The 12,676-nt window shown below is 49.1% G+C and overlaps 1 protein-coding gene across 1 annotated transcript; it reads right to left on the bottom strand.

The window, feature by feature from the left end:
• Window positions 1–453: 453 nt before the first annotated feature.
• Window positions 454–10,230, bottom strand: MUC20 (mucin 20, cell surface associated). Its single transcript, XM_046003004.1, has 4 exons — window positions 10,117–10,230; window positions 4,842–6,170; window positions 2,577–2,668; window positions 454–910 (listed from the first exon to the last, which is right to left on the bottom strand). The coding sequence occupies exons 1-4, from the start codon at window positions 10,211–10,213 to the stop codon at window positions 842–844; spliced, it is 1,587 nt and encodes a 528-aa protein (XP_045858960.1). The 5' UTR covers window positions 10,214–10,230; the 3' UTR covers window positions 454–841.
• Window positions 10,231–12,676: the final 2,446 nt, after the last annotated feature.

The following is a 12,676-nucleotide window of genomic DNA, read 5'->3' as shown; positions in this document are numbered from 1 at the left end:
CATGACCTGAACCCAAATCAAAAGTCACACACTTAACCGTCTAAGCCACCCAGGTGCCCCATAGCTGCATTTAATTTCTTAAAAATAATAATAATAACTTGACTTATGAGCTAGAGGGGAGGAATAATCGAGTACTGCAGACCTTGTGATCTGCTTGTATCCAGAACTTGAAAGTCAAGGCAATCCAAAAAACATTCTCTGTGATCCTACCACAGACCAGGCACTCTGCTCAGGTTCAGGGGATGCTGAGATAAATATGGGCCCGGCTCTGAAGGAGCTCAGAGTTCAACGGGCTCCGGGCCCAGCCTCAGTAAGTGCTGTAATCGAGGTCCCAACCAAGAACCAGGGGAGAATGAAGGAGGGAGGGAGTAAGGAGGATGCATGAAATCCCCATATCATAAAAATGTCAACACCAAAGAAATCCCATATTGATCAAATAGATCGCCTCTGGGCCACACTGTGTGGAATTTTAATGGCTGATGGGAGCACCAAGAGGGTGGACAGATGGGTGATCAGATCACTCTTTACTGAAACGTAACACATGTGGCAATGGAAGTCCAAGGACATCTTTGGAACAAGGGAAGCTCCACTCCCACCCCACCCCCACCATCACACACACACACACACACACACACACACACACACACACACACACACAGAGAGGCATATGTGAGCCAGGGTCCCGCTGCCATGTCTGGGTAAGGCCTTAGGTTAGCTGACCTCTTGGGAATCTTCCAGGTATATCTTAGCGCGGTAGCTCCAGTCTGTGTATGGGGTGAGGGGGTGTCCCAGGCCGCAGGCAGGCAGGCAGCACTGGCCCCTCTGGCACAGCAGGTGTTCCTTAGCCCCTCCTGATGCGCAGCAGAGAGACGTGGACGGGAGATCCATGGGTATGCAGTTCCTGGCAGAGCTGGAGGGCAAAAGAAGCAGGGATCCTTCCAGCCCAAATCTGGCCCATGAGCTCACCACAGGGCAAGGACAGGAAGGGACAGTGGGACAGGATGTATGAGGAGGCCAGCAACCCTTCCCGAGCCGCCCACAGACTAGGCATGGACTAGAAGCTTCATGCACAGTATGTATTGAACCTCACAACAACCTTATAAAGCAAGTAGTAGTAACTTCATTTTATAAGGGAGGAAATTAATACAGAATAGCTTACCCAAGGTCACACAGTTAGGAACTGAAATTCACCCCTTGATCTATATGGCTCCAAAGTTTGCTCTTTGTCTGAGCCCAGAACTCTGTCTGTCCCCATTCCCAGAAAGAACTCATACCCAACACCAGCACAGCCTGCTTCCTGCCCTTCAGGTCTGGATCGGCTCCTTTCTCCCAGGCCTCTTTCTGATTGCGGAAATAGTTACCAGTTTGGGAGCTCAGATATGACACCATTCTGGGCTCCCTCTTTTTTTGTTGTTGTTTTAAGATTTATTTATTTTATAGAGACAGAAACAGGGTGGGAGGGGCAGAGGAAGAAAGGAGAGAGAGAGAATCTCCAGCTGACTCCACGATGAGCACAGACCCCAGTGAGCGGCTCGATCTCACAATCGAGCTGAGATCATGACCTGAGCTGAAACCAAGAGTCTTAACCGACTAAGCCAGGTGCCCTTCTGGCTTCCTTCTTTGACTAGGATTCACACTTCCTACTTTGATTATCATGTGCTGTAGGCATTTGTCATTTCTCTGGCTGTCCCGTTTCAACCCGCACCCACCCAGGGAACTCCTTATTATGGAGCCCTGATGGGCCCCTTTCTGCTAAGAGAACTTCAAGCACCCAGATATTCCCTATTCTTATCTCCTGGCATCAAGATGTGGGCACAAGAGCTAGGCTGAGCTGACCTAGTCTAACCTTCCAATGATTCACACCATCCCCAAAAGCTCTGACCCCAGAATTCCACCACTGGAAGCTTTGTCCAGTGACCTGGGTCTTAGGGGAATTTTCCCAACTTATACAAAAATATCCCAGTCTTGGTCCCCATCTAGAATATACATCTATGGGGTATTTTCTGCCTAGCATTCCTAGTTCCTCTCGGGCCTGTCTTTCTCATTCCATGTGGTTCAGTTTGAGCTGTCAGTTATGGTGGACCTTGCAGGGCCTTAAGACTAGTCTTTCCCTAGTGTAATATGCAGGTATTGGGAGAGGAAAGCACCTGTGAATCTGGGGCTGTCCCAGCGACCTTTCCTTACATATGGAGAGAGATTCCGAAGAACAAAGAGCTAAGAGAAGTCAAGAAAGAAAATCTTGATGATCATATCTAAGCTGCTGGATCTAGCCATAACTGAAGATGGACAAGTGACTTTTAGGTTTCTCAGTCGATACCTTGTCTTTTCTGTGTAAGCTCCAATGAGTTGGATTTCTGCTACTTGTAACCCAAAGTCCTGCCCATTCATATAATTGACCTTCCAAGGGCTAGAAGTCCTGGCCTTCCTACAGCCTGAGGAAATTGGGGGTGAGGGAAATCATTTTTTTTACATAACACAGAAGGGGAATTCCCAACAGACAGAAGCTAAGGCAAGCAGATTAGATTTAGTTCCTGTAACTCTCCTCTACTTTCCTGGCCCAGAAAGTTCCCACTCACCTGCTGCATCAGCCTCTCTGCCACTCTGGGGTCAGTGAGGTCTTCTGGGGAGGCAACACTCAGCTGCAGGAGGAGGAAGCCTCCATCCCCACCTGAAAATTTAGAAAAGCAGGAGATGAACCTATCAGTAAGTCAGTTCAGGAATGGGGACATGACCTGTGCTACCCAGCCTCTGTCCCCCACTCTGCACCTCTGGGCTCACTCTCATGTGTAAATGTGTCCGCACTCACATGGGATCTTACAATTATTCACCACAAAGAGAAAAAGGGATTCCCTCTTTCCAATAACAAGGCTCCTTGTAGTGCCTTCCCAACAAGAGTGAAGGAAAGGATGTCTAAAGGCCCCATCCACATTTGGAGAAGTCAAAAGAATAGTGTAAAGAACGAGCAATGAAAGTGAAATCTAGAGTGTTCTCAAGACCTGGAAGTTCTGGATGGACTGTTGGGAAAGGATCCAGACAGGAAGAGCGCCAGTGAGAGGCCAGCTCTCAGAGGGGAAGCCTCAGCCAATTCGTCCAGCTCTAAATTGGCAGAAGCTTCAATCCAGCCTTCCCAATCTAGCCACTCTGGGGGAAACTTCTGCCTTCTGTGGGGCCCTAACCCCCTTACCTTCCCCAGCCACCGTGGAGTCATTTCTTCCTACCAGAATACTGTTAGATTACACTTCTATATTTAGAAGGACCTGTCCTAGATAGAGATAGATACCAGTATTGATACTGTATCAATATCAATATATACCTCTTTCTTTCTTGTTTTGGCTACCATATGCATATTTCATGGCTGGACTATTCAGAAGAAAGTGACTCTGTTGGTCATGTGTATGAAGATAGCTGGGGAGTTGGGGAACAGCAGTGGGGCAGAAATATTTTATGCTGACCCCTTTTGTACCTATTGAATTTTAAATTGTGTCAATGTATCATCTAATCGACAAATAATAAAGAAGAGCATAAATAAATAAAGATTTTATTTATTTATTTGACAGAGAGAGCGAGAGATCACAAGCAGGCACAGAGGCAGGCAGAGAGACAGAAGGAAGCAGTATCCCTGCTGAGCAGAGAGCCCGATTCGGACCTCGATCCCAGGGATCATGACCTGAGCCGAAGGCAGAGGCTTTAGCCCACTGAGCGACCCAGGCGCCCCTAAGAAAAGCATTTTAAAAGAAAAATACATCAATCAGTTGTGCTTTAAAAAAATAAAAGCACAGTAGGAGACTATGAGATGGAACCAGACTTTCATTTAGAGTCCCAATGCTGTCTTTTCACCGTCTTTAAATCTGTTTCCTCACCTGTCAGGTGGTTTTGAAGATTTAACTAGAAGAGAGTACACACGCAAAGCTCTTAGTTCACTGCCTGACGTCAGCGAGAACATTCTGAAGCCAGCGCTGACCGGTGGGGCAATATGTTTCTATCACCTCTGCTGAATACACATGATGTTTGGTAAGGGGGTTGTGATTAATATTTTTATTTCACCTCCCCACAAAGGCAGGACAGGCTGAGGCCACCACGGGGGTGAGGCACGAGGACAGTGTTAGGAAGATGAGGTGGAGGTTCCAGGCTGACCAGGAGCTGGGTTGACCGAGCAGCCTCTCACAAGCGGCTTCTTCCCTAAAAAGTATGTTTTCTTAGACATGAAGCTTTAAACCCCAAACCTTCACCCAATTTGTTTGTTTATTTGTTTCAAGTCACTGTGGCTCCAACCCCAGCAGGCACAACCAGTAAGTCCCACTTCATGGGGTCCCAGCTGCTTAGAGGCCACAGCTTGGGCCAGATGTTCACATGGTGCCCCTCTGTGTGGCTCTAGCTATACCAGAAGCCTCAAGACTGTGAGGACTGTGGCTTTTGAATAAAATTTGGGGCCTCGCCTGGTGCATAGTAGTCACTCAACTATTAATATCACGGAAGGATAGAGCTGGAAAGGACCTCATTGTTCACCCATCACAACCCCATTTACTGGTGGAGAAACTGAGGCCAGAGAGCAGAGAGGGAAAGGACCTGTCCTAGGTCACTAGGTTGTTAAGGGCAAAACCAGGATCTCACGCCATTTCTCCAGAGTTCTAGCCCCACAGTTTTTCCGTACACTTCTCTAGCTCTGCTTTATTTCTGACTTTGGCAAGAATTGCTAGAAGATCATGAAGAGCTGCCATCAGAGACTGGACTCAGAATAGGCCCCAGAGCCTTCCTTCCTCCCTACCCCTTATTAAGCACACAGATACCCTGGAAACTCCAAACCCCACATCCCTCAGATCCTAGTTGTAGGAGCCTCTGACCTGCAGTAGCTTCTGTGGTCTGAGCAGTGGTGGGCAGAGCAGTTGGTGCCTTCCCTCCAGCCCTGCTGGTTGTCTTCAAGGTCTTGGCTAAGGTTGTGGTCTTGACTGAGGTGATGTTTGCCTCGAGGCTGCTATTGGCCATAATCAGGTGGGCAGAAGGAAAAGTGCTCCTGCTGATGGGGACAGACCCATCGATTGTGCTGTCTGTGGTACGAGGCTGTGAGGGGCTGGAGTTCTTGCTAGTGGCTCCGTGGCTGTGGCTGTCAGCTGTAGCAGGGGAAGCCAATTTACCTACCGTTGACCTGGTCTCTGTGGAGATCGTAACCACTCCCGAGACCTCGGTGTGGCTTGTCATCTCCATAGAGAGGACTGCAGTTTCTTCCCAGGGTCCAATGCTGACTGTCACCAAAGTTGTGCTGGGGGTCATGGGCTCAGCTGCTGTTGTTCCTCCTTCTATGGTGCTGTTAGCAGGTAGCAGAGTCTCAACTGGGGTATCAGGTGTGGCTGGTTCTGTGGCACTGGCCGCTGATGAAATCTCTGCAGAGGTCATGGTCTTGGTGAGGTGTGGTTCTGCTTCAGTGGAATGAAGAAAAGCTGACACATCAGGGGAAGATGGGGTCTTTCCTCCTATGGGGTCGAGAGCTACATCCGAGGTCCCAAGGCTGATGGCAGTTGTTAGTATTTCTGTGACGCTGCAGTTGGTAACCTCCATGTCAGTGAGGCTGTAGGCAAGCCAGTCTTTAGCCGAAGCGTTCTGGTCGGGTGCCAGGGCCTGTGAGACAGTGATGGCCAGAACTGAGTGGTCCGAGAAGGCGCTGCTGTCCGAGGCCAGGCCCTTGTCTTCTGCAGAGGTGTGAGCTGATGTCAAGACATCAATTATGAGCCTCTTCACCTCTTCTGAACTGTCATCAGTACAAAGGGTGTCAAAGACAGCTTCCACAAGATCACGGCCTATGACAGTCTCCACTGCGGTCCTTCCAGTTGCCATGGGGCTGCCACTTGTGGCTGATGCCTTCATAGGAGTGGTGATCATAACCGTGAACTTGGACGGTGTCATTTGTGTGAAGATCCTGGTCTCTGTTGCACGAAAAGTCGTCTCAGTTTTCCTGGTCTCTGCTTCTGAAATGGCGCTGGCCAGGATTAAGTTCCTATCAAAGGTCTGGGCACTCAGGGTTTGAGTTTCCAAAGGGGTATGGCTTGGCACAGAGGTCTCAACAAGGTCAGTGGTCTGGAAGTCTCTCTCTGAATTTGTCCCGATTCCAGGGGTCATGGCAGGCTCTTCTATGTGGTTTGTCGTCACCAAAGGACCTGGTCTGCTGGTGCTGGGGCCTGTGTTACGTAAGACCAACTTTGTAAGCCATGAGTCCCATTGGACTAATTTTACACATGTTCTTGTGTTTATGCCCTGGGTACCCTGGGAGGAGAGTGGGGAGGGGAAGTTGCTTTTATGGCATTTTTCATCTTTACGTACAAGGAAGAAGGAGGCAGTATCATCAGGAAGACCAGTCCCATGTGTCAGCCATGGAACTGGGGTTGCCTGTCTAATGTCTTCTTTTTTTTTTTTTTTAAGATTTTATTTATTGATTTGACAGACAGAGATTACAAGTAGGCAGAGAGAGGAGGAAGCAGGCTCCCCACTGAGCAGAGAGCCCGACGTGGGGCTCGATCCCAGGACCATGGGATCATGACCCGAGCTGAAGGCAGAGGCCTCAACCCACCAAGCCACCCAGGCATCCCAGCCTGTCTAACGTCTTCTGATGACCCTAAGTGCTTCTGAGGCAAGCAATCCTCAGAATCTAGTTGATTATTGGTCTGAAGCCATCAGAGGGGGTGCATGGGGCCAGACTCCAGCTTCAAGAGGGAGCAAAGAGGGCAGAGGTCCAAGTGAGCCAACACCTATAGAGCAGGGACCACAACTCTCAGAACCTTCTGAAAGAATCCTTGTCACTTTCCCATTGATACTTTTCTCATCCAGCAGATGTTTCCCCATGGAAGTAAAACCCTTTCAAACCCAGAAAACAACTGTGGTTTTGTATTTAGAGGTACCTGGGAGGACGGGGGGAGAGGAAGGAAGCAGGCAGAATCCCTGGGAAAGGGGCAAGCTTCCCATCCCTGCTCATCTGACATGGTGGGGATGGGACTCCAGAACTACTGAAATGATGCACCAGCCATGTTCCACAGGTAACAGGGAGCTAAGGGATCCTTAAAGAGGATCCTTAAGCATCCTTAAAGAGATGCTGCTAGCGTTTCTCCACAGGCCAGAACATCTCTGGCCATTTGACAGACCTCGGAGGTTGTGTGAGTGGTGGGTGGCACTCCTTGCCTGCGGAGGCTACAGCAGGATCTTTTCATGCACCTACGAGCATGCCTCTCCCACCTATGGAGGGGGAAGGGCTCTCTCTGTAAGTGGGCTAAGGACCCTTTCAGGGGAGGGTTGCCAGATTTAACAAATAAAAATACAGGATGCCCAATTAAATTCAAATTTGAATTTCAGATAAACATGGAATAATTTTAATGACAAATTATGTCTTTAGTATGTGTATTTCTCATGTAATATTTGAGACATACTTACAGAAAAAAGCTTTGTTTCTTGAAATTCAAATGTAAGGGGATGCCCTGTGGTTTTCCAGTAACCCTATTCTTAGAAGGACAAGAATCAAAATATAAGCCCCCCTTTTTGGGGTTCCAATGATTTGAGATGGTCTTTACTGAGGTCTACTGGCCCAAAAGTACCCAAGCACCCCATGGAATTACAGGATCATTTGATCACCTCTACCCTGGCTGTCAGGACTGGGCCCCAGGTCCTCAGCTTGTCCTCTTTTGTCTCTCCCTGAATGATAAAAGAGCACTGGGCCAGAAGACCAAAGACTGGGCTCCAGCCCTAGGCCTATTGCTTACTAGCTCTGGAGTCCCATGCTTGACTGGTTCAAATCCTGACTCTGCAACCTACTACGCAAGCCAGTTACTAGACCTCTCCAAGCCTCCCTTGGGAACGAGGGTTACCCTACCTGCCTTGCAGGTGGTAGCGAAGACCAGAGGAGAAGAGGAATGGGAAAGTCTTATATACCAAAGCCTGCAAGGGTCACTAAGCATCCCTCCCCAGCCTTGTCCTCTCCAAGAGCCACTTGAGAGCACACAACCTTCTTTAATGCAGTGAGAATGTCAGGCTGTCCCCATACGCAGATTAGGAGAGTCATGACATATCCACTCTCATTAGTTGTTCACAAATCATGCTTTTACAGGAATATACTTTCTGCTCCCCACGTCAAAGCCCAAGATATTTCTCTGAGCTTCCTGGGTCTCCGCACAGTGGAATCGAAGCCTTTCTGTGTCAACCCACGCAGTGCTCTTGGGGTCTGACCACTGACTTCCCCTGAAGTATTTTCTTCCTTTTCCAGGAGCCCCATGATATCAATCTGCTTTGAAACCTCCTTGTGCTTCACAACCCACAGCTACTTCACACCCACTGGGACCCTCACACCCCCCACCCAAGTCTCCGACCCACCAGAGGTCTGCTCAAGCACAGCAAAGCCGACCCGGCCCTGTGCTCCTGTTGCTGCTTTCCCAGTCGTGCCTCAAACTGGCAGAGAGGATGGTGTGTGTACTGGGACCCTGAGTTTGTGTCCCTGCTCTGCTTCTTACCAGCCATGGGACCCTGATCAAGTCTCCGGGCTCCAAACCTGCATTTTCTCATCTGTAAAACGGAACTAAGGGTACATATTTCATAGGCTGTGAAGATTAGATTAAATTAAAACGGAAAATGTGTAGCACAAGCCAGGCAGATCATGAAGGCGTACACGAGACAAAGTGGTCTGGAGGCTGGGTGCTTGCAGAATAAGGTGGCTTTGCAGGTGACTTGTTGAATCCTGGGAAGCCTCAGTCCCATCACCTCTGTGGGCGGGGGTGAGTAGGAGTAAGACTCGTGTTTCTCTCTCAGGGTCATTGTGAAGATTAAAAGCACGGGGGCATCTGGGACATAGCTGCACCTTCTTCTCAATTTTGCCATGAAACTTAAACTGCTTTAAAAAATAATCTTTTGGGGGGCACCTGGGTGGCTCAGTGGGTTAAAGCCCCTGCCTTCAGCTCAGGTCATGATCCCAGGGTCCTGGGATCCAGCCCCCGTCGGGCTCTCTGCTCAGCAGGGAGCCTGCATCCCTCCTCTCTCTGCCTGCCTCTCTGCCTGCTTGTGATCTCTGTCTGTCAAATAAATATACAATATTAAAAAATAAAAAATTTTTAAAAAATCTTTTTTTAAAAAGATAGTGCAGGGGTGCCTGGGTGGCTCAGAGGGTTAAGCCTCTGCCTTCAGCTCAGGTCATGATCTCAGGGGCCTGGGATCCAGCTCTCTGCTCAGCGGGAAGCCTGCTTCCTCCTTTCTTTCTGCCTGCCTCTCTGCCTACTTGTGATCTCTCTCTCTGTCAAATAAATAAATAAATAAAAATCTTTAAAAAAAAATAAATAAAGATAATGCAGAGGGCTCCTGGGTGGCTCAGTCGTTAAGTGTCTGCCTTCGGCTCAGGTCATGATCCCAGGGTCCTGAGATCAAGACCCGATCAGGCTCCCTGCTCGGCAAGAAGCCTGCTTCTCTCTCTCCCACTTCTGCTTGTGTTCCCTCTCTCACAGTGTCTCTCTCTGTCAGGTGAGTAAATAAAATCTTAAAAAAAAAAAAGATAATGCAGGATGCTGATAGAAGGAGACACCATGTCTAGCGGGTATACAGAGGTGATATGGGAATCTTGGTACTTTCTGCTCAATTTTGCTGTGAAACCAAAACTGCTCTCCAATAAAAGTCTATTAAAAAAAAAAAAGAACAATGCATGCAACAAGCTTAGCAAGGTTCCTATTACACCGCTAGGTTAGTTCTCTTCTTCCATAACAGCTCTGCCCCCCTCAGAATCCACCCTCCCCAAGCAGTCGGTGACAGACTTCACACACAAAAACTAGTTTTTAAAGGAAATCTGGGCTGGGAAATAAACTTGGAGGAGTTAGAACCTGGCCAAGCCACTTTCTTTGGCTTTAGTCAGATTTATCCCCTCCCACCACTCTGCCTCACTTGCCCCCCAACTCCCACGCAGAAAAACAAACCCACAGTCACAGCACGAGGACGTCACTGATTCTATGGACTGCAGTGTCAGACGTGCATCAGCTGACATCCTATTTATCAAGGAATACTTCAGATGCAGCTTTATGGTTAATTGTAATTAACCCAAGAGGGCTGCTGGTACAGAAACTCACACCCAGAGCTCTATTGGGAGAGAAGCCCCTGCCTCCTTACCTGCGGAGCTCCTGGGGGCCCCAGCCTCCCAGCAGAAGAAAAGGGACAGAGCCAAGCCCCAGAGAAAGCCCATCCTCAGGGGAGCTCTGGTCACCATCGCCCAGCACGTCTGCCCACAGCCTCCCGCTGCCACCTTTTCCTGCTTCCTCAATCTGGGGAGGAGGGCGGTTCACCTGCCTTGGTGTGGCTGGGTAGTTTCCAGAATGCAGCCAGGTAATCACAAATGCCCCGGCGGAGAGCTGGCAGGGTGCATGTCACAGGCTGTCAGCAAGCTAACCCTCCCATCCATCCCCGGCCCAGCGACCTCTCCTCTCTGGACACTTGGAGGAGTTTGATTGTGAGATACGGAATCATTTCCACAGTGATACTCACCGCCTCGGTCCTGCAGCCAGCGAGGCCAGGGAAGATGGGGTTTCACGTTTCCCCCTTTTCTACAACCCTTCCTCCTCTCCCCTCCCCACCCCTGTGCATGGGACTTAGTTTTTTAGTTCAGCAGACTTGGGCTTCATTTCTAATCCTAGACTTTATTAGCTCAGTGATCTAGGGCAAATGAATGAACCTTTCTGAGGCTGAACTTCCTGATCTATAAAATGGGCATTGTCCTTACCTTGCTGGGTTGTTTTGTGAGGATTACACAAGAAAGTAATGCTCTTACACAGCTCCTGCTGCATACTTGTGGCTCACGGAGTATCCATGCATCTGAGCTGCTCAGTATGAGAGCTCTCGGGTCATAAGACAGAGCCCACGTTGGGCTCTGCATTTGGCACAGTGTCTGCTTAGGACTGGCTCTCCCCCCCCCACCCCACTGAAAAAAAAGGTCTGTAGGGGACAGGGTGGAGCGGGACTCTGACCTCTAACGTCTTTCTGATGACTCCTGTGATTCTGCATCCCTGTCAGAGTCAGGACCGTGTCCAGAGCCAGACTGGAGTGTGGGATGGGGAAGGCACTAGCCGGGAGAAGGGAAAGCGTAGGTGTGCAGGTCAGAGTACAGGGCCGGGGAGGAGGGAAATGTGAGGGTGATGACTTAGGGAAGCTTATGGGATTTGATCACAGGAAGGGGAGTGAGGCTGAAGAATATATTCCCAAATGCCCTAGAAAAGAATTTTAGCCCTTCCAGGGGCCAAGGAATGAGCTGTCATGGCCACGGTCAGTGGCAGACAAGGTACTGTGGGGATTTCAGGGTCAGAGTTCTGTGATGAAAGCCACTCTAGAGTAGAGTGGCTCAGCATCGAGAAATCACAAAATCCCACTGCTGGAAGGAACTTTGAAGTGCAATCAGAAAACCTAAGTTCAGTTTCCGGCTCCATCCTTAACTGTGGCCCAAGAATTGTGTGATTTTGGACAAGTTATTTGCCTTCGCTGGGCTTCAATCAATAAGGTCTGCTTGGCCATGCAGTCCGAGGTTCTGCATTTAGGGTGGGATGCTGTCTTCTAGAACTTCACCCTGCGCTGGGATTAAGAACTCTGCTGCCTGGAAGAAGAAGGGAGTCATTCCAGAACATGGGGGGGAGGAAGACTCTGTGAGAAGAGGCTGAGGGGGTCCACCCAGGACACTGCCTAGCATGCAAAGTCTGAGATCTTAAAACCCAGTTCCAACTACACCATTGATCTGTAGAGTACTCCTGACAGGCTGAGCCCTTCTACCCTCCCATTCAACCTAAATCCTTCGCTTTATCAAATGGGAAGATGGATTTCCCCTTTGGGGGTTTCTGGTGAGGAGGGAGACCCCGGGGCCACAGCAATGACCTGAATTCTGTTTGGCCTGTCTAGTAGCGTGCGTGCGTGTGTGCAATCCAGTGTGGGGCTTCCCCCTAGAGAAGACGGAAGAAACTCCAGCAAAAACAGAGAACTCTTAAATAAATACAGAGTACAATCCTGTGGTGGCCAGAGGAGAGGCAGATAGGGGTGTGGGTAAAGAAGGGAATAAAAAGAACACACCTCCAGTTACAAATAAATAACTCATTGGAATGAAGAAATCAAGAGGAAGGATGGAAGGAAGGAAGGAAGGAAGGAAGGAAAGAAGGAAAGAAGGAAGGAAGAAAAAAGAAAAGAAGAGAAAAGAAAAAAGAAAGAATGCATAGCTCCTTTCAGCTACTTCCCTCTCCTCCTGGGCAGCCTCTCTGCCCCACCCGGGCTGGGAGAAGGACTTCCTCATTCCAGCAGCCAGTGCCTTAATCCGCAGACTGAAGTATTCAGGTGTCTTTCTCATGCCCATCACAGACTTCTCACCATTTCCTTTCTCTTGCTATCATTTAAACCAACAACTCATCTCCAGCCCAGTTGCCTATGATGGGATCTAACCAGGACCCCACTGGCAGGAAAGCCTCGTTGAATACTTCCCTGAGTTTGCTGAATTTTGTCTGGTGCATCTTCCTCTATGTCTGGGGGGATTTCCAAACCTGAGCACATGACTACTGACCCTGGGGCCCTAATAATCAAATCCAGAACGTTTCTGGACCTTTTTTTCCTTCCCAGCCAAATTCAGCTCTCACCCTGCATGAACATGAGAGGCTGGTTTCATTAACTTAACGAGCATATATAGAGCACCCACTATTCGCCA

This window comes from Meles meles, chromosome 4, assembly GCF_922984935.1.
Source record: "Meles meles chromosome 4, mMelMel3.1 paternal haplotype, whole genome shotgun sequence".
NCBI lineage: Eukaryota > Metazoa > Chordata > Mammalia > Carnivora > Mustelidae > Meles > Meles meles.
Note: the sequence above shows the minus strand (reverse complement) of the source record. Positions and strands in the feature narration are given on the sequence as shown.